This window comes from Schistocerca piceifrons, chromosome 3, assembly GCF_021461385.2.
Source record: "Schistocerca piceifrons isolate TAMUIC-IGC-003096 chromosome 3, iqSchPice1.1, whole genome shotgun sequence".
Taxonomy (NCBI): Eukaryota; Metazoa; Arthropoda; class Insecta; order Orthoptera; family Acrididae; genus Schistocerca; species Schistocerca piceifrons.
In genome coordinates this window covers 536,513,158-536,535,569 of record NC_060140.1, presented here as the reverse complement: position 1 = coordinate 536,535,569, position 22,412 = coordinate 536,513,158, and the positions used below count along the sequence as shown (strand labels likewise).

At 42.8% G+C, this 22,412-nt stretch overlaps 1 protein-coding gene across 1 annotated transcript in view; it reads left to right on the top strand.

Annotated features, from left to right (window-relative positions):
* Positions 1-22,412, top strand: part of LOC124789359 (juvenile hormone esterase-like) — a 132,127-nt gene that overhangs the window by 16,882 nt on the left and 92,833 nt on the right. The window contains exons 3-4 of the mRNA XM_047256685.1: positions 1,971-2,105; positions 10,948-11,224. Coding sequence (XP_047112641.1) covers positions 1,971-2,105; positions 10,948-11,224 — 412 coding nt within the window. The remainder of the gene's footprint in view (positions 1-1,970; positions 2,106-10,947; positions 11,225-22,412) is intronic.

The following is a 22,412-nucleotide window of genomic DNA, read 5'->3' as shown; positions in this document are numbered from 1 at the left end:
GTAGTTTATTATTTAAACAATTATTAATACAGATGCCGACTTTGGAAAATATCGTGTATGATGGATGAAACAAATAGGAGGGCCAGCGCTGGTGGTTCATGGAGTGGCGTCAAAGCCAACGCACTTACCTATAAGATGCTGAAGTTTCTTGTGTAGGTACAGCACTATTGAGTCACTATCTCATAATTTGTCTTTCTCGCAGTCACTTTTGTCGTTCAGTTAAAAATATCTTCTCTGCCCGTGTAACAATTTGATTTTCAATTTATGTCAAGTAGAGAGTATCTTGTCTTTATTGCTCTGTTTACGTAAATTGTCAATGCTACAATTTCTCATGTTCTTATATAGTCATTTTCTGTGTTTTATCACACAGGTACTAACTGATTCACATGCCTTTTTCCTTTCTACATCGCATTTCGCAAGGTACTTCAACTATTGCTGCACTACCTTGAGCTACTGAGTTTATTTGGATTCAATTTTATATTACAACCCATCAAATTATGTTTGCTAATGATGATGGTATTCAAGTTTCTGTTAAGAAACTTAGACTCGATGGAGTTTCCTTGATATACAATACAAATTACGTTGTTGTTAATATCAACGAACGCAGAGATATAAACAGAATGGGCAAATATTGTTCGGAAACTTTTAAGCAGCTGATTCGGCCCTTTACTTCAACCTTCTTACTGAGTATCGACGTGCGATGAGACACATTTTTTTCTCTCACGCCAAGCTCTCTACATCTTATAGAAAAGTACTTTGTAAGAAGATGCATTTGTGGTGCATACTGTAACTGGTTTATGTAGCGTACAAATACCAATAAACTTCCAGGAAGCAGAATAAATCTAGAAACTTGTTAATGTGAATTTCTCCGATTACCATATTCGTTTTGGACGTTGTGGGAGTCTACCCATTTTTTCTGTTTAACATCTCGCAAACGTGACTGTACAACTTTTTTCTCAGCACTCAACTTGTTATATTTTATGTTTCATTCGTTTTTCATGTAAGTGAGGTGAACAGGTATTTCAACCCTACGTCTTCTTCAAATACTTGAATGCCCCTTGTTCTATGTCTCCCTAAAGTATTCCATAATTCCACAAATAAGAGCTACAGCATTACTGCACGTTGTTAAAAGGTTTGGGTTGGAATGAGTTTGATGTTGTTCCACCCTTTCGAAAATTAACATTATTCCACCACAGTGGTCTAATATACTTATTCCTTGAACAATACAACAGAAATACTGCGTCGAGCCAACGTTCTGAGGTAGCGGTACCAGCAGTCAAAATATGTGCTTCACCATATACTATCACTAACATCCAAAGCGTATGAAAGAGCAGTTAAGGTGAAGTTTCTCAGAAGTTTCAGAGAAGAAAGAGCATTTCTCTGGCATAAAATGCAAAAAAATTCCATCCTGTTAATGGGTGGCTGTTACTATAGCAAACTACCGTTTGCTGCCTCCCATTAATAGGACGGAAATTTTTTGCCTTTTACGCCAGAGACATGCTCTTTTTTTCCCCGAAACTTCTGAGAAATCTCACTTTAACTTCTCTTTCATACGATTTAGATGTTCGTGGTGCCTTCACTGAAAGTATACTACTCTGATCAGATTAATTTTCACCATTCACTACATTAGAGTATTCATGATAGATGACTTTTCTTACCGTATAAATATTGTATATAATTATACGTATTTCTCGTGTAATAAACAAGGTCCAAACTCCGTACAGGCATCCACATTTAGGTTCTTGTTGGTTTCCCCATAACAGTACATCTGAAACGTGGACTGTGTCTGTAATATGGCAACTGGCGTTTTTATTCCATATACTTTTCAATTCCTGAGGATGTACTCCGTCTCTGTTGATCTCGACTTATACGGCACTTTGAATGTAATCATCCTTTCTTTGTGTAGTGATTTCCTGCTCATACCGTGAAGTTTTTCAAACGTGTGACGTGACATTCCTTGTACATTTCAGGCAGAGGACGTGCTGGTGACGGTGCAGCAGGGCACACTACGGGGAACAACGGCGATTGGCGTCTACAACACGTCCTACACGGCTTTTCGTGGTATCCCGTTCGCAGAACCACCCGTTGGGGAACTGCGTTTCCAGGTGAGCACTGCAAAACACTCAAAAGAAAGCCATCTATATGTCATTCAAATTTACAGCTAATTCTTCTTTAAAATTGGGCTAAATGTTTGAGTGGATACGAAATGTGACCTGCATTCGGAAGGAATAGTGTACAAATCCTTGTACGGTCATAGTGCCTTTGGGTCCCTGTAAGTTCTCTGTATCTAATGGCGAATACCAGGCTGATCGGTTTCATTTCGAATCTTCATTCTATTCGAGCTTATTTTCCTTCTCTTGTAAAGAAATTTTCCTGTATAACTGCACGCATCGACTGTTGAACATTGATAAAACGTTTCAATAGAAAAATCTCAAGTAAAGGCGTTAAGACGCAGAGTAAAAAAGGAAGACTGTTGAGAAACGTCCTGTCAACGACGATATCACTAGAGAAGGAGCACATGTTTGGACAGGACAAGCTTGTTTCGTGGAAATTACCCCGAATTCTTCCTTAACCCTAGCACCACTAAGGGGGGCAAAAATTGCCCGCAGTATTTGTTTTATTTGTGTAATATATCTATTTGTTGGAGTGAAGAAGCAAGAATTTAGGTAGTTGTAGAAAAATATGTAGAGTATGTGCTGTCATGGTTTTATAATTTTTGTGATTTTTTTAAAATCTGCGTATTACATTTAATCTAAGTGCGGGCAGTTTTTGACCCCCCACCCCTTAGACATCGGTGAGACAACTTTTGCCATTAAAATATTTCTCAATATGGGAGAAAGAAATGCAGTTTCTGACTGTTCTACCTCTGTATTGTGTTGCCATTGTTGGTTTGAAATAAATCTCCTTTGTTATTAGAGCAGCTGTACATTACTCGCAGTTCTAATAAAATGTCTCTCAGTATCAGAGGCTTCTCACAGATGGAGAGGTGTCAGCTATAATAAATGAAGCAAGTGAAGGTGATGAAAGTGATGCAGAAGAAAATGATACAGTTATGATATACGATAGTGACACAGAAATTGAAAATGAGTCAGTTCACGGAGTTCAACAGTATGCAGCTCTTCCTGCATCCTTGTTACAGCAAAAAGCGGTAGGGAATATATTACTGCGCCTCCAAGGCAAGTTCGCAGGACAGTACAAAATATAACGAATTTTCGTGAAGGTTTAACTCATGAAGGCTTGATCTCTAGTTTTTCTGAATCGTTCCAAAAGTTTAGAACTCCCGAAATAATGAAGGTTATCGTGGGCTCTACAAACCAAGAAGCTCGTAACAAGAATTTGAAACTGACAACCATAGAAGAAATGTACGCCTTCATTGGTATTTTGATCCTCATGGGCACAAATAATGACACTAGGCTGCCTCTTGAGGACTTATGGGGTAAAGTACTGGGAAACAATATCTACATAGCTACAATGAGTCGTATTCGATGTGGAGAACTTCTGTCCCTTATTAGATTTGATGATAAAGAAACAAGAATCGAAAGACGAAAGCAGGGTAAGTTTTCCCCGTTCATGAAGTTTTCGACAAAATTCACGAAATGTTTGAGCAATACTACATACCAATTGCAGATCTAACGACCGATAAAATGCTGTCCCTATTCGAGGAAAATGTCTCTTTAAGGTCTACGAAAGACAAGCCTGGGAAGTAAGGTATATTGATTAGGATGTTATCAGATGCACACACCCGGTATGTTCTAAAAATGAAGTTATATGCAGGGATGGATGAACGACTTGCTGAGGAACAGAGTACAAAGGCAGTTGTTAGACGCCTAGTGAATCTGCTGGCAAGAAGTGGCAGAAATATAAGAACAGATTGTTATTATACATCCATAGACCTAGCCGAGGAGATTTACAATGATGACAAGTTATCTTTGGTTGGAACATTGAAGAGAAACAGAAAACACATACCAAAACAGCTAAAGAAGTCGCAGGGTGGAGAGCTACGAGTATATTCTTATTCACAGATCGGGAAACAGGCAACGCACCACATACCTTGGTTTCATACATCTCCAAACTGAAGCCTACTAAGGTTCTACTTCTTTCCACACAACAGAATGATAAAAAGGTGGCTGAGTAGACAAAGAAAAAAAGACAAACATCCATCTCTACTACAGTGAAACCAAAGGGGGCATAGACAGAATTGATCATATGACGCAACATCATTCAGTAAAACGAGGGATGAGAAGGTAGCCATTATTTCTCTTTTTCACCTTGAAAGATATTGCCTGTCTCAATGCTGGAACAATTTTCATGATAAACAACCCAAACTGGAATAAGAAGAAGCATAATGCAAGAAGGATGTTGTTATTGTTGTGGTCTTCGGTCCTGAGACTGGTTTGATGCAGCTCTCCATGCTACTCTATCCTGTGCAAGCTTCTTCATCTCCCAGTACCTACTGCAACCTACATCCTACTGAATTTGTTTAGTGTATTCATCTCTTGGTCCCCCTCTACGATTTTTACCCTCCACGCTGCCCTCCAATACTAAACTGCTGATCCCTTGATGCCTCAGAACATGTCTGACCAACCGATCCCTTCTTCTAGTCAAGTTGTGCCACAAACTTCTCTTCTCCCCAATCCTATTCAATACCTCTTTATTAGTTATATTATCTACCCATCTAATCATCAGCATTCTTCTGTAGCACCACATTTCGAAAGCTTCTATTCTCTTCTTGTTCAAACTATTTATCGTCCATGTTTCACTTCCATACATTGCTACGCTCCAGACAAAAACTTTCAGAAACGACTTCCTGGTACTTAAATCTATACTCGATGTTAACAAATTTCTCTTCTTCAGAAACACTACATTCCATTATCCTCGTTTTGCTTTTGTTGATGTTCATCTTATACCCTCCTTTCATGACACTGTCCATTCCGTTCAACTGCTCTTCCAAGTCCTCTGCTGTCTCTGACATAATTACAATGTCATCGGCGAACCTCAAAGTTTTTATTTCTTTTCCATGGATTTTAATACCTACTCCGAATTTTTATTTTGTTTCCTTCACTGCTTGCTCAATATACAGATTGAATAACATCGGGGATAGGCTACAACTCTGTCTCACTCCCTTCCCAACCACTGCTTCCCTTACATGCCCCTCGACTCTTATAACTGCCATCTGGTTTCTGTACAAATTGTAAATAGCCTTTCGCTCCCTGTATTTTACCCCTGCCACCTTCAGAATTTGAAAGAGAGTATTCCAGTCAACATTGTCAAAAGCTTTCTCTAAGTCTACAAATGCTAGAAACGTAATCTAGCTTCTAAGATAAATCGTAGGGTCAGTATTGCCTGACGTGTTCCGATATTTCTACGGAATCCAAACTGATCTTCCCCGAAGTATCTGCTAGAATTAGGTCAACAGCTCGTTAGGCCAGCTGTGGAAGAGACAGCAAAGAATATCATGGGTTTAAAAAAGTCTATCATCTCTGCAATGGAATGTGTTCTATGGAAAACGGTGCCCAGCATTACAGCAACTGTGTAATCTGTTGAATTTTATTCAAGAGTAAGATGTCACATCTGTTTGAAGAGTGGAACTCTAAATAGGAAAAAGGCAAGATGACAACAGTGTCTGTAGTTTATTGCAAGTGTTCCAAGTATGGTTCCGCTCATTCTACAAAAACAATTATATGCAAAGATTGTGAAATTGAAAGTGAAAGTGATTAGGAAGGATAAACTGAACTGTAATTTCTTTGATTCTCTGGTTTCTTATTTATGGTTTGCTATTGTACGTTCTTTTATGATTTCTTAATTAAGTCTCATGTATATGAAACTGTTAGTTTCATGATAAAAATGCAATAATATTTCTCATATTCATTACTTTATTTATTGTATTTGTATACGTTATAATGTTCCCAATGACTATGGAAAGTGTGCTGCAACCTAGTAAGGAAGTTCGTAGTTCAATAAACAATCAAAATAAAACAAACAAATAAACAAAAAATGTTAAAAAGTGAAAAGAATGTGAAGAAAATTTTTGCCCCCCCTCCCCCCCCCCCCCGCGCCTCCCACATCCCACATCCACGTGACTGATCCGAGCTTAGTGGTGCTAGGGTTAATCGATTTAAATGTACCAGTAAGGGAAGACTTTGCAAACCATAATATTATTTCTCCGAAAAATTATAGCATATCACAAATATCCTCTGTAGCAGTTACTTTTTAAATATTCCAACTCGATCTCCAACAGTCTGGGTTAATTTACACCATTTCCACAGCTGCAATTAATTAATACAGTGATTTACTGTGACTTTTATGCCTCTCGCACATCCTGCCACCAACCAGTTCGACAAACGCCATTATTGTTTCCCTACTCACTCAACTGTGCCTCAACTGCCGCTTTATCCTATTTTACGCGTATGTTAATGTCTCTGGGTGCGGTAAAAAATGTACACATGCCATATGTTCCTGTTGTAGTTTACAGTCCGAGGACTGATGTGATGCAGCCCTCCGTCCTACTCTATCCTCTGAAACTCCCGCAGTCCTGAATTTAGCTTTACTATCAGCTCTTCACATTTCCACAAGCTCCCACCTGAGGATGGGCAGAGGCAATACTGAAGTATTTAGCACAATAGACAGCCAGAAAAAAGTTAGTTCACTCCGTTAGAGGTGTCCAAGTAACTCAAGATTTATCCCTACAACAGTGCATATGGATTACGTGAAATGATTACATTAACAGATAAGTAGTGCAAGATGTTCAGAGGTACCAGGTATCGACCCATACTGAAACACCCTAATAGTAAGTGGTGTAGCCTCCATCGGTGGCTATGCAGGAGATGACTCTGGCATCCAGTTGATCGCACAGGTGACGAATACTGTCCTGAGATATGTTTCTCCACGCCTACTCCAACTGTTCACATAGTTATGTACGAGTTGTGGGTTGACGAATCATACGTGTCACTTCTCGTCACATTATATCTCATACGTGATCGATTACAGACAAGACCGGAGATATTGCTAGCCAGGGAAGTTGCTGCACGTCTAGAACGTTGAGTTTCACAGGCAGTGTGCGGGCGAGTATCATCCTGTTGGAACAACCCGTCACCTTCGTGTTGCATGGATGGCAAGAGAACGGGTCTAACAATGTGCTGCATGTACCGTGCGCTAGTTAGTCCCTTCAGAAACACTAAGGCAGAAGTAAAGTTGATATTTTACTGTAATCCAGACCATGAAGCTTGGAACGCGGCCAATGTGTCTTGGAAGAACGCACTACGAGGCGGTGTTCACCACGTCTACGTCGAATTCCAAGTAGGATCTGCTTTTCTCACTAAAGACCACGACGCGCCATTCTCACTTCCAAGTGATTCTACACACATCAAAAAACGTTTTGCATCACCTCGGTTCCCAGAGTTCCGGAACCTGTACAGATAACTGGAATAAAGGTCAACATAAACATCATTTCCGCCCTTTTTATTGCCCGTGAAAATCATACATTCCATGTTGTATCACCATACAGCAAGACCTTCAGAGGTGGTGGACAGATTGCTGTATACACTGGTACTTCTAATACCCATTAGCACGACCCCTTGAGGTTATGCATGCCTATATTCGTCGTGGCGTACTATTCACAAGTTCATCAAGCCACTGTTGGTCAAGATTGCCCCAATCCTCAGCGGCGATTCGGCGTGGATTCCTCAGAATGGTTGGTGAGTCATGTCGTCCATAAACAGCCCTTTTAGATCTATCCCAGGCATGCTCAGTTGGATTCATGTCTGGAGAACATCCTGCCACTCTAGTCGAGCGATATCGTTTTCCTGCGGGAAGTCATTCAGAAGATGTGCACGATGGGGGCGCGAATTATCGTTGATGAAGACGAATGCCTTGCCAATATTCTGCCGATATGGTTGCACTATCGGTCGTAGTATGGCATTCACATATTGTACAGCCGTTACGGCGCCTTCTATGACCACCTGCGGCGTCCGTCGGCCCCACATAACGCCACCTCAAAACAGCAGGGAACCTCCACCTTGCTGCACTCACTGGAAAGTGTGTCTAAAGCGTTCAGCCTGTCCAGGCTAGCCTCCAAACACGTCTTCGACGATTGTCTGACTGAAAGCATATGCGACACTCATCGGTGAAGAGAACGTGATGCCAGTCCTGAGCGGTCCATTCGGCATGTTGTTGGGCCCATCTGTACCGCGCTGCATGGTGTCGTCTTTGCAAAATTTGACCTCGCCATGGACGTCTAGAGTGAAGTTGCGCATCATGCAGCCTATTGCGCACAGTTTGAGACGTAACACCGTGTGGCTCGATGAAAAGCATTATTCAACATGGTGGCGTTGCTGTCAGGGTTCCTCCGAGCCATAATCCGTAGGTAGCGGTCATCCACTGCAGTAGCAGCCCTTGCGTGGCCTGAGTGAGGCATGTCATCGACAGTTCCTGTCTCTTTGTATCTGCTCCATGTCCGAACAACATCGCTTTGGTTCATTCCGAGACGCCTGGACACTTCCCTTATTGAAAGCCCTTCCTGGCACAAAGTAACAATGCGGACGTGATCGAACTGCGGTATTGACCGTCTAAGCATAGTTGAACTACAGACAACACGAGCCGTGTACCTGCTTCCTGGTTTAATGACTGGAACTGATGGGCTGTCGGAGCCCCTCTGTCTAATAGGCGCTGCTCATACATGGTTGTTTATATCTTTGGGTGGGTTTAGTGACATCTCTGAACAGTCAAAGGGACTGTGTCTGTGATATAATATCCACAGTCAACGTCTATCTTGAGGAATTCTGGGAACCGGGATAATGCAAAACTTTTTCTGATGTGTATAAAACGGCACCAGTCCGTCATGCATGTTGATGCTGTGGCATGGGTGGCAGATAGGTTGGAAATCTCACTGCTAATAAACAGTTCGCATTATTTCTTGTTGACACGTCTACGGCACAAGCTCTCGTATCTATACTGTTGTAGCTGTGCGATCTGCCGCTGCTGTCCTTACAGCACGACGATCCTGGCGGGCGTCTGTGGTACGTGGATGTTCAGAATATCTACGGGTATGAGAGTTCTCACTTGACAGCTGATAAGTGTACCGTTGCGCAACCGACGAAATATGCGAACTAGTACGGAAATTCTCTAAGATGACCACCTCGCCACTCGGAAGGCCTCAATTTGACTTCTTTCTAACTTCTGATGTTTTAAAAAAACTGTAGAGGGTGACGGGGCAGCAGCAGCAAAATTGAATGAACATGTATATATTATAGAACTCGAAAGCTACATGTGAAAATTATTGAGGGTCCAAACTCAAGTCTCTATTTCTGGAGCTTTTGTTACATGTTTTGTTGTCCTCCATCTCCTATCATTTCAGAATCGATTTTACATATAAAATTTCCGAATCTAGATCTATGTTTTATTTACAGAATAATCAGTACAACACCACTTTTAGATAAGCACCCTGTAAATGACTTGCCTAGCGATACGAAACAAATGACAAATTTATAAACATGGAGACTGTAACAGCCGAGCAGGTACGCACTTCCTGCGTGCACCTCCGTGGCATGGTTACTTGCTTGTTTCAGATGTTTGCATCACACTACCCCTTCCAGCTGTAAGCATTCCCTATTACTAGGTAGACACAGATGGCGCCGTGGCAGCTATGCACTACGCGATTAGTCTGGAACCGCGCGACCGCTACGGTCGCTGGTTCGAATTCTGCCTCGGGCATGGATGTGTGTGATGTCCTTACGTTGGTTAGGTTTAAGTAGTTCTAAGTTCTAGGGGACTGATAACCTCAGATGTTAAGTCCCATAGTTCTCAGAGCCATTTGAACCACTATGCGATTAGTTCCCAGACGAAGCTGAAACCATTAGCATTAGATCTAGTATCCCACAGGTGGCGTATGCCGTTATCGTATCAAAATCGCCACCGTCTTCCCGAAGGGGATTTGTTTGAAATTCTATATGTAGGATGTTTCTCTGGAAATATATCATGCATTACTTATATTGAAAGTCTAGGATTAAGCCACTCGTACTAAAGTGAACTCTAGTAAGAAACATGCACTGGAAAGGAGTGTATGTACTGATGCATTAGTTTCTGCCATTATAAAGACAAAGAGAGATTTTTATATCCTATAAATCTCTTATCTTAATGAAATTTATCTCGAAGAAAAAGGTCTTGTAGTCTCCGTGCTCTCTTCCCACTTATTCGAAATATATGCATGGAAGTTTTTCTGCAGACTTCAACATCCCTAGCATTAATTATTACAAAAAAAAACTTGTAACTGGCACAATGCGATCTTTTGTGAGGAGTCATCTCCTCCTGATATCAGTGATCGAAGTATACCTTTACAATCAATAGCACTCGACTAAAAGATGTCTCATTCATTTTTTGTATTACAGCTGTACAATTTTGTGAACGTACTAACATGTTTTCCTTTGATATCTTGTTAAAGCATTGTTTACGCAACCATAACAAAACAAGGATAAACTTCAGTTTGATCGTAGAAGTAATATTTTCTTAAGTAACAAGGTTATATTGTAACACGTTTCTGCAAGGCTCCCGGGTTACTTGGTGCTTACAATTTATTCACAACAAGTTGTGTATTTGCAAACCTTTACACGTGCATCTTTCATAACATTACACAAATATTAATTACTATTCTTCTGCCCCTTTTGCTTTTTCTTGACCTGAAAGCTCACTGCTGCTTGCGGTAGACAATTCCTGCATTTTTGACAAACTGTAGTTAAAGAAACTAACACCAGAAGCTTTATTGCAGGAATGAATATCTTTCTAAAGTGGAGTATGAAGTGATGCAGCCACACAGTTCAAAAAGACGGCGGGAATGAAGCCCATTGTAAACAGAAATGAGCAAATACGTAATCTAAGTAATTCTAGAGTCTGATCTGATTTTCACCGTTTTTGGAATAAAGCCCGTTCAATAATGATCGATTCAATTCTCGGCAGGCGCCGCGGCCTGCCCGCTGCTGGTCCGGGGTTCGTGACGCGACGCGCTACGGCAGCGACTGCGTGCAGCAGAACGGGGCCGGCTCGGAGGACTGCCTCTACCTGAACGTGTACGTGCCGGGGGTGCCGCAGGAGGGCGCCCAGCTGCCCGTCTTCTTCTGGGTCTTCGGCGGCGGGTTCATCTTCGGCGGCGGCTCGGACCAGCAGTACGGGCCAGACTTCCTCGTCTCCTACGGCGTCATACTGGTCACCGTCAACTACCGCCTGGGGGCGCTCGGTACGATTCTGTCTTCTTCTTGCGCTCAGCAGCATTACTGTCTTAATTACCCTTAATTCAGGTAACGTCCCCATTTTTCCCTTAAAGTACGGCAAGTCACTGCGAAGATGTAGAGCATATGTTGACATTAAGTTACACACAATCAAATACTAGAATATCTATCCTTACATATGTCCAAAAAATACATTGTCCTCTGACATTAATGTGACTACCTGACAACAACCTGAATAACCAGGTTTTGCGGCGCTAAATGGTGCGAGATGTGCAGGAAGAGAGTCAGTGAGGTTCTGTTATTTATCGACAAGGATGCGGAGTCATGCCGACTACAGTGCCGTGGCCAGCTGCGCTAGGATTATTTGTTGAGGATCCATGGCCTAAACAGCTCAATCGAGATGATCCCACAGGTTCTCGATTCGGTTTAAATCTAGGGAGTGCAGTAATCTCATTCTCTACAAATCCCTCACGTAACGTGAGATATGTGTGACACGTTGCAATGTCCTGCTGGTAGACTGCGTCGTACCAATGATAAACGAACAGCATGTAGAGGTGATCATCATCGCCAATGTGATAGATACATACTTTGTTGATCCATTGGACCTTCCAAAATGACAAGATCATCCAGGGAATGCCAAGAAAAGTCCCCAGACCACTAACTGTTGCAGGGTATTTGCCTTCAGACGTTTCACGCCGTAAATGACAAGTGTCCGATGGATCATAAAAAGAGATTCATCTGAAAATGGCACCTGGCGCCGTTCAGTGGTAGTCCTCTTGCGGTATTGGCATGCAAATTCCAGCCTTTTTGTCGCCAATGAACAACAGTCAGCATGGGTGCATGAAACAGGCGCCTGCTGCAGGGCCGTTACGCAGCCACGTTCCCTGAACGGTCGTTGAGGAGACACTATTGTAAGCAATTTGGTTCATCTGGGCAGCCCTCAGAAGTTCCATGTCTATTCGCCCGCACACATGTCCGCAACTTTCCTTCGTTCCAGTCATGTGTGACCGGTGGTGTGCCACAGTTGCTTCGGCTTCGGTATTTAATAGAGCCATTTTGCCATGCACGATATACTTTAGCCATCTCGGCACGCGAACAGTTTCCAAACTTGGCTGTTTTGGAAGTGCTAAGACGTTGGCCTGAAAGGCAATTATCATGCCTTTTAGCACGCCACGTAAATTTTTCCTTTTCCGCGTTACGATAACGACTGGAGTGTTACTCTCTTTCCTCTGACACACTTTATGTGTCCTCCATTTGTTTGATACCACACACCGTGCGTGAGTGGTTATTGCCCGTTGACGCCCAGCATATACGGTGGTTACACTTTTGTGACTGGGCTGTGTAAATAAAAAGTACTACAATGCCGACCAAGTCTTTGGGGAGTTTTCCCTTCGTTGTAAGGCATATGTTGGAGCTAGAAACCCTAAACTTGCCCAACTGGAGTTTCTCTATCCCATTACTATCCTTTTCTAGTACGTGGCTTAAACGAACTAGGTACTATTTCGGATACAGACTAGGAAGCTTATAACACGTAGTAAATCAGAAATTGAGAATATTATATACTTCTATATAATCGCCTACCTCTGGCGAGGTATATTCAATAGTGACACGGGAGTAATGGTCACTGGGACAACAAAAGTAGCATGTACATCGTAATAATGGCGTCGGTAAAATAGATAAACCGGAGCCTATGTTACAATTGAAGGAAAACGCAATACACAGGATATGGCACTCAATATATAAATGTATCACTGCGATATTGAACGTCAGAATTAGATAAATGTACGTTTCGTTGAATAACAGCACAATGACAGGAGGCATAAAAAATCGAAGCAAAGAAATTCGGGTAAGACAACAATAATTATGGGTTGTCTGACCTGATGGGTCAGCCAAAACAGAAGAAACAGCAAACGAATGAAAAAAAAACAAAACACATACAGTAAACTAATGCTGACAACCCAGTCTCCAAGGAGAATCTGGAGAAGAAACAGTGTGGCTTGTGGATTCCACTACAAACTAAAAACATTAAAAAAAAGCACCACGAAGGAGTTACCCGAATGGGACGGATATTGGTAGATGTGATGTACATCTACAGACAAACAAATGTTTAAAATTTCAGTAAAATTTGAAGATTCATCGAAGATAAAGTGCTTCACAAATTGAGAAAGTCAGTAACGCGTTGGTTAACCTCTGGCCCTTATTCAAGCAGTTACTCGGTTTGGCATAGATTGGGAGGGTTTGGTAAGCACGAAGATAAACAGTAGAAGGCCTCTCTGGGTGCGGGAGGGCATTATCTTTGTGAGGTGTAAGCCCAGGATGGCTTGCCATGAAGGGCAACAAAACTGGGCGTAGATCATCGTTGACGTACCACTGTACTGTAAGGGTGTAGCAAATGACAACCAAAGAGGGCCCTGCTATGAAAAGAGGTGGCACAACACACCACCAAATCCTGATGCTCGGGCAGAAGGGCGACTGTCAGGTTGGCCATCTACCGCTCTCCTGGACGTCTACGGACACGTCTTCGGTCTGGAATCTCATTGACTGGAGTAGAATTGTTTCCAGTGCTGAGTCCAGCTTCGAAACGAGCCCTGAGAACCAGAGAAGATGTGTTTGGAGTTAGTGCCGTTATACTGACCGGCGGCCAGCAGTGACGGTCTGAGGTGCCATTTCTTTTCACAGCAGGGTTCTTTTGGTTTTCATTCGCGGCATCCTACAGCACAGCGGGCCGTCGATGATATTCTACGCCGCGTTCCTACTGCTTGTCTCCGCGCTCGCCAAACACTGCCTTCGCCAGCAAGATCGCCGGATCTCTCTCCAATTGAGGACGTTTCGAGCATTAAGAGCAGAGGCCTTAACCAGCTCGGGATTTTCACGATCTAACGCACCAGCTGGAGAGAATTCGGCACAATATCCCTGAAGAGGACATGCAACAATTCTACTAATCAATGCCCAGCAGAATAACTGCTTACGTGAGGGCCAGAGGCAAACCTACATGTTATTGACTTGCTCAATTTGTGAAGCTCTTTCTCTTGAATAAGTCATCCATTTTTTCTGAAATTTGTAGTGATCTGTTTGTCTCTACATGTCAATCACATCTACAGATTTAAGTCACATTCGGATAATTCCTTCGTGCTGTGTCGTATTTATCTGCATCTTATAGTGTGCAACAGGAGCAAGATTACAACTTACTTCGAATTACATCTGGTTGGACAGCAAACTGAAAGAACACACAAAGAGTTCTGTTCGAATCACGCGATGAACAAGGAGCAGTCAGTACCGAAACCTCGGGCGATAAATTGGAGCGTTCAACTCAGCTGGACACCCGAAAACATTCCGTGTCAATGTATCAGTGTTTTCCTGACTTGTAATGCCCGCAATCTGCCGAAAATTATTGCTTTGACAATTTAGATGTACGCAGTTGTCGATTGTTATCATAATTCCTTCATTTTGGCGGTTTTAGTTCTACACATATTGTCTCCGTTCGGGGAACAACAGGAATCTTAAAACTATTTTCAAAGATCTGTCGTAATATATTTGTAATTACGTTATCGGTTTCGAATCAGTAGACAAACCATATTAAGTCAGTCTGAATAAACGTAATTATCTTGTTAAGATAATAATCACATATTTTTCAGTCTCAGTTGATCATTTTTAATTATATAGCATATTTCGATCACTCTGATTCATCTTCAGATCTAAGTAGTTGCGTGAGAAATCCGTCTTATCTCCTCAGAAACACTACCGACATGTGATTCTGAATAGAAAAGACAGACTGCTGGCGAAGTACGTAGAACTGAAGATGATCCAGAGTGAACAAAACATGTAATCTAATTAAAAACGTATTCAGACTACTATGTTATGTGTTTCTGAGTAGACAAGACAGACTGCTGACACAACGACTTAGATTTGAAGTTGATCCGAAGTGATCGAAACATGCTAATTAAAAATATGCCACTGAGACACAGAACAGGAAATGAGAATTATCTCAATTATCTAAGCAGTTACTGAATCAAGACGATTATGTCGACTATAGTGTTATTATCTTGGTGTGCAGTAAATTTTTTATAGTGATGTGGTTTTGGAAAACGGATCATGTAGATTTACCCATCAATAATCGACCAAAAAACACATAACTAATTTTGGAAAAGCGTGTGACGTGGCCCATAGATATTATGTATAACATTTTACTTATTTCATAACCATATTTTCTTTGATGAAATCATTCGTGCTTTTCTCCGAAATTCAAATAATTTCCAAAAACCGCGAATATTAGGAACTAACGTAACACAGCTCCCCTCATTCATATTCTTAACGTGTAGTTCGTAACGCAGGACTATTACGCCACAACATGAACTACGTAATGAATCCACAGGTTCAAATTTAAAAATAAATAATAGTCCATCTAAAATGGAAACAGCTTGCTATCGCCGATGCGTAAACCAGAACAAACGCAGATATAACTAGTAACCGCATAAGTGTCCTTAATAAGGAATGTACTATTCCCGATACATTAGAGCATCTTCATTGGATAGGTAATAATAATGATAATGAGCGTATGGCATTGGTGGCCGGGAGACCCCTCGCGGGGCGGTTCAGCCGCCGCTCCACAAGTTCTTTAACGCCACTACGGCGACTTGCCAGGGAATGAGGATGAAATGATGATGAATGACATGTTACCACTAAGATAGTGCAGATCTTTATAGTGAAACTGTTCCATTATGTAATTTGCCAGGCTTGCGTGAGCTAAGTGACTGAAACTTGCCTGCAAATGATAAAAGAGGCAAATGGAAAAGAGAAAAACAACACATATTATAAAATAGCATCTATGTGTATACGTTGTAGGTATGTAGTTTGTACGTCTAAGTATGTACGTATGTAGGTATGTATGTGTATACGTTGCACAACTCCACCTAAACCACTGTATCGATTTTAATCAAACTTTGTACACATACCCCTTACAGTCAGGCAGCAATCGCTGTGGGGGTAAGAATCGCCTACCTATCGCAATTAATGAGATATGATGTCATAAACAATGAGAAGAGAGAAAAACTCCGCATTATGCTTGACGTTCAAATGCATTATTTCTGTGCTACGGACTCTATTCGCAATAAATTCCTCGCGCAGTATCGACATATGCCGCTAAGTTCACCAATAAAAATATATCATGGTAAAAGACGTAGTTAATGAGACGGGACATCGTAAACACTCATGTGCGGGAAAAACTGCATCATGCTTGACGTTTAAAGTTTTTAATTCTGTGTTAATAGCTCTATTCGCGACATATTTCGCTGATAGTAACCACATATGTCGCTAAATATGGGTACAGAAACACATTATTGTGCGACACATAGTTCAAGAGATAGCACGTCATAAACACTGAGATACGTAAAAAAACGTCGCACCATGCGTGGAGTTTCAATACATGTCTCCTGCACTACTAACGACTCCCTAGCATCTGGGAGCGCTTTTGAAATGTTTCAACTACGAAGCGAAAACGGCAGTAGGCGACAACGATAAGCCGTCTATGGAACTATGAAGAGGCATTACCATAGAGACGCCTACAGAGTTGGAGAGACGCCAAGCAACTGTGCTGAGCGTACAGGAACTGTACGGAGGGATAATGTTTCTTAATCTGGATTTGTATTTTTACATTTGTGCAGCATGCATATTTCTTTGCACGACTATTTCATAATTTCAAAGGTGTTTTCACGAATGCTTGTAAATGAATACTGTTTTCGCTAACTCACAATAACCAGATTTAATTTTTTTTCGTTTCTGACAGAAAATTGACAAATTGAATACGTAGACAATTCCAGATTGTGAAATAGTAATTAAATAAAATCAGAGAGAAAGTAAATACCTACACAACATCGCATCATGAGAGTGGGCGACACAGAAGCGTCATACATAATTAAATCTGTACTGCAGCAAGCCCGAGCGTGGGGATGTGGTGGCTGAAGCGCGGTGGTAGCATCGGGGACGAGCGGGATTTGGATATCCATCCGGCCATAGGAACTCTTCGTTTCCGTAGTTACCCACGATCGATTAAGTTTATTAATGGGGTGCTTTCTCTTAAAAAGACACGGCGATTTTCTTTCTCGTCTTAGTCCCATGCCACAGTGTGGTTTATCTCCAATGATCAAAGGGTCGGCAAGAATTTAAAACCTAATTGTCTTCCATTTTTTTCCTCACTGTAAACGAACACTTACATGTTTGGTTTTCTGTCATATCTGGATTACATACGCGGAAGTGAAACTTACATTAAATTCAAGAATAATTTAAACACTATTCTGTTGTAAATACCAATGCCGCTTGGAGGTACGAGGGGCGCTCAATAAGGAATAAAACACATTTTATCTTTCTCGGACAATTTCGGCTGAAAAAAAAGCGGAGTTTGTTGTGGGACATCGTGGAATATTTTCGCTTCAGCCCCTATGGTTTCATGAAGTTCCGATATGTGATGGCGCTATACATAACCTTCTATGTGGCGTCTGCAACGTAAGTGCAGGTCCCAGCAGAGAACTGGAATTGAGATTTTCTTGGCGGAAGACCAGAGCATCACGCATATTCATAAGCGCTTGCAGAATGTTTACGAAGACATGGCAGTGAACAAAAGCGTCGTGAGGCTTTGAGCGAGTCGTCTGTCATCAATGCAACAAGGTCGCACAAACCTGTCCTACCTCCCGCGAGCTAGGCGGTCGCACACGCCTCTGGCTCCTGCAATGTTGGAACATGGGACGATGTCTTTCGACGTGATCTCCTTATCACAATCACACAACTCACTACAGAGCTTAATATCTGTGCTGGTAGTGCTTACACAGCCGTACACCTGATGGAAGGGTGTGCCCGGTAGGTTCCTTGCCGCCTAACAGAAGACGCGAGGAACGTAGGGCGATCAGTGCGTAATTGCTTACGAGGATGATCATGACAATTTTTTGTCGGACGTGATCACATGGGATGTAACATTGCTGCATGCCTTCTGGCCAGAAACAATACAATTCATGTAGTTGCACCACGCCAGTTCTCCTCCAAAAGAAAAGTTTAAGGCCGTCCCCTCAGCCGGTAAAATCATGGCGACGGTCTTCAGGGACTAACGAGGGATTACTGTGTCTGATGTACTCCCTCGTGGTGCATCAGTCACCTCTGACGTGTATCGCGCTATCCTCAGGAAATTGAAGAAACGACTACAGCGAGTTCGTCGGCAAGGATATGCAAACGAACTTCTCCTACTTCATGACAGCGCGAGACATCACGCAAGACTGCTCATTAGAAAGAAGCCCAGAAAGCTTCGTTGAAATATTTTTCACCCACCCTACATCCTGGATCACGCACCTTCCGCCGACTTCCAGCTGTTTGGCCCATTGAGGGATATATTACGAAGGAAGCAGTACGTCGGTGACGAGGAGGTTACTGTTCCGGCAAGACGTTGGCTCCGACGTCGACTAGTACAGTGGTACCATGCGGGCGCACAGGCCCTCGCAGTAAGGTGGCGTAAGCTCATCGCACTGAACGGAGATTATGTCGAAAAATTGCTTCTTGAAGCCAAAAGGGTGGAGAATAGTTTGGTGTACTGGGATGCTGAACGAAACCAACCTGCTTTCAGAAGAAAAACGTGTTCCATTACTGATTGAACGCATTTCATATTACTACTTGGAATTCTTCCGACTGCGTATTTATGAGCGAAGAGTAATCGGTGTAAAGAGCACGAGGTCGGTCTCTTAACTACCTCCTTATTTATTTTCCTATTACTTACTATGGTACAGTGACAGTTTCTTACCATTACGAATTAGGTACAGTGCGGTAATTAGGGAATTTGAGGAAAAATTATTATTTCCATTTATATAGAATTTTTTTCTCTAAACATGCGTCTGCTTTGGAACTTAGCAAGTTTCTCCCGATTTATATTTTGGATATGGGAAAGGAAACTTTTTGAAGTTCCCACATTAATTATCGCCTGCAATCAGCTAATACTCAACTGCGTTACTTACCTTTACAGGAAAGAAAGGAATTGTGCGACTAGATCACTTTTTGTGATATTTTTCACACTGTTGAAACAAGAAACCAAACAAAATTGCGCAGCTACAGGCATGCTTCTCAGAACAAATGTTCAGTAAGAGGCTCACCATATTCACTTGCTCCGTATACTGGCCGGGGATAAGCAAGTTTGGAAGTGCACACTTCCACAGCCAGTGCACCAGTGCCTTGCGGCTGATCGTGCTCTCAGTCCGCTCCTTATTGCTGCCGGAAAGCCTTCAGCGAGCACGCCCACTTCCTCTTAAGGTTCGACACTGCCCCAGTACGCCGCACTCGGGCAGGTTGACTCTTCCAAACCTCTCCTAAGCGAGGCCGAAATCTGACCGAATCCAACCGCCGTGGCACGCGCATTGAAGTTTCCCCTGGCGGGCAGACCGCGGCTACGGAACCTATTGCAGGGCAACCAGTGTAAATAATTTGTAGAAACAGACTATTGATATGAGGCAGCACGTCTCACCACTAACTCCGTTTTTATATGTTACTAACTGGCATACACGTCATTGCCCAGGTATTTATATTTCCAATTTTCTATTACAAATGAAAACAAAATTAACTGTGTTTGTAATATACTGTAAAAATATGCAGTTTCATTTATTCATGAAAACACCTCTGAAATCATGAAACAGTCGTACAAAGAAATGTGCATCATGTACAAATGTGTAAGTCCACTATCCCGGACAACTTCTGTACGCTAGGCACAGCTGCTTCACGGGTTTCAACTGTGACTTTGTAAGCGTCTCTATAGCAATACCTCTTCGTAGATCCATAGATAGCTAACGATGTCACCTGTAGCCGATTTCGCTTCGCAGTTGAAAGTTGTTAACAGTGCTGCCAGGTGTCACGGTTTTCTGTAAGTTGCCACGACTGTAGAAGAGTCTCGGTAATAAAGGATATATGGATTACACTTCATGTACGATGCAGCACTTCTTTCACGTGCCTCGGTGTTTATGACGTCATAGCTCTTGATATATTTGTGCAGGTACATTCACTGGCATATGTGTATATTATCTGCGAAACATGTTACGGACAGAGCTGTTAGGAAAGAAGTAATAAATTTGAACGTCATGCACAACGTGACAGATTTTCACTCATCTCAGTATTTATGACTCTATATGTCCTCAATACTGCTTGGTACCATAATATAATTTATTAGGTGCATTTAGCAGCATATGTGGATACTGTCTACGAAATTTATTGCAAATAGAAATAGTAGCCCATAAATAATAAAGTTAAACATCGCACATGATGTGGCACTTTTTCACGTATTGCGATGTCTATGACGTCATATCTCTTGAATTGTGGTAGGTAGGTAGTTCTTTACCCCTTAGAAATTGTTGTCTGACAGTAACATGTATATGCTCGATGTTGGTTGAATCGATCCAGTGCTTTTGGAGAAGAAGAGTAACATACACATAAATTCATTTTTATTATACACTCCTGGAAATGGAAAAAAGAACACATTGACACCGGTGTGTCAGACCCACCATACTTGCTCCGGACACTGCGAGAGGGCTGTACAAGCAATGATCACACGCACGGCGCAGCGGACACACCAGGAACCGCGATGTTGGCCGTCGAATGGCGCTAGCTGCGCCAGTTTGCCGTGGCATACGGAGCTCCATCGCAGTCTTTAACACTGGTAGCATGCCGCGACAGCGTGGACGTGAACCGCATGTGCAGTTGACGGACTTTGAGCGAGGGCGTATAGTGGGCATGCGGGAGGCCGGGTGGACGTACCGCCGAATTGCTCAACACGTGGGGCGTGAGGTCTCCAAGTACATCGATGTTGTCGCCAGTGGTCGGCGGAAGGTGCACGTGCCCGTCGACCTGGGACCGGACCGCAGCGACGCACGGATGCACGCCAAGACCGTAGGATCCTACGCAGTGCCGTAGGGGACCGCACCGCCACTTCCCAGCAAATTAGGGACACTGTTGCTCCTGGGGTATCGGCGAGGACCATTCGCAACCGTCTCCATGAAGCTGGGCTACGGTCCCGCACACCGTTAGGCCGTCTTCCGCTCACGCCCCAACATCGTGCAGCCCGCCTCCAGTGGTGTCGCGACAGGCGTGAATGGAGGGACGAATGGAGACGTGTCGTCTTCAGCGATGAAAGTCGCTTCTGCCTTGGTGCCAATGATGGTCGTATGCGTGTTTGGCGCCGTGCAGGTGAGCGCCACAATCAGGACTGCATACGACCGAGGCACACAGGGCCAACACCCGGCATCATGGTGTGGGGAGCGATCTCCTACACTGGCCGTACACCACTGGTGATCGTCGAGGGGACACTTAATAGTGCACGGTACATCCAAACCGTCATCGAACCCATCGTTCTACCATTCCCAGACCGGCAAGGGAACTTGCTGTTCCAACAGGACAATGCACGTCCGCATGTATCCCGTGCCACTCAACGTGCTCTAGAAGGTGTAAGTCAACTACCCTGGCCAGCAAGATCTCCGGATCTGTCCCCCATTGAGCATGTTTGGGACTGGATGAAGCGTCGTCTCACGCGGTCTGCACGTCCAGAACGAACGCTGGTCCAACTGAGGCGCCAGGTGGAAATGGCATGGCAAGCCGTTCCACAGGACTACATCCAGCATCTCTACGATCGTCTCCATGGGAGAATAGCAGCCTGCATTGCTGCGAAAGGTGGATATACACTGTACTGGTGCCGACATTGTGCATGCTCTGTTGCCTGTGTCTATGTGCCTGTGGTTCTGTCAGTGTGATCATGTGATGTATCTGACCCCAGGAATGCGTCAATAAAGTTTCCCCTTCCTGGGACAATGAATTCACGGTGTTCTTATTTCAATTTCCAGGAGTGTATGTATGAATCTTAATCACTATCAAGGATAGTGACACAGTTTTGACCGCCTATGTCTCCCTTTAATTTTAATTGGTAGTAAATCGTGATATCTCTCTTCTTCTTAAACTTCTCAGACTTCTCTCTTCTGAGCTCCGTACTGATTAAGTCTATAAATGGTATGTTGTAAACAATGATTTTTTTTCACGTTAGAAAGTAGTTAAGTAGCATAATCACATCAACGTTTTTTCAACCAGAGGACATTTCGCAAAGCGTAATTTATTGTGTGTTTGTGATATCTGGCAAAGGGGAAAATATGCATTTTGTAAAACTGTTGCGACATTATAGAAACTCAATAAATT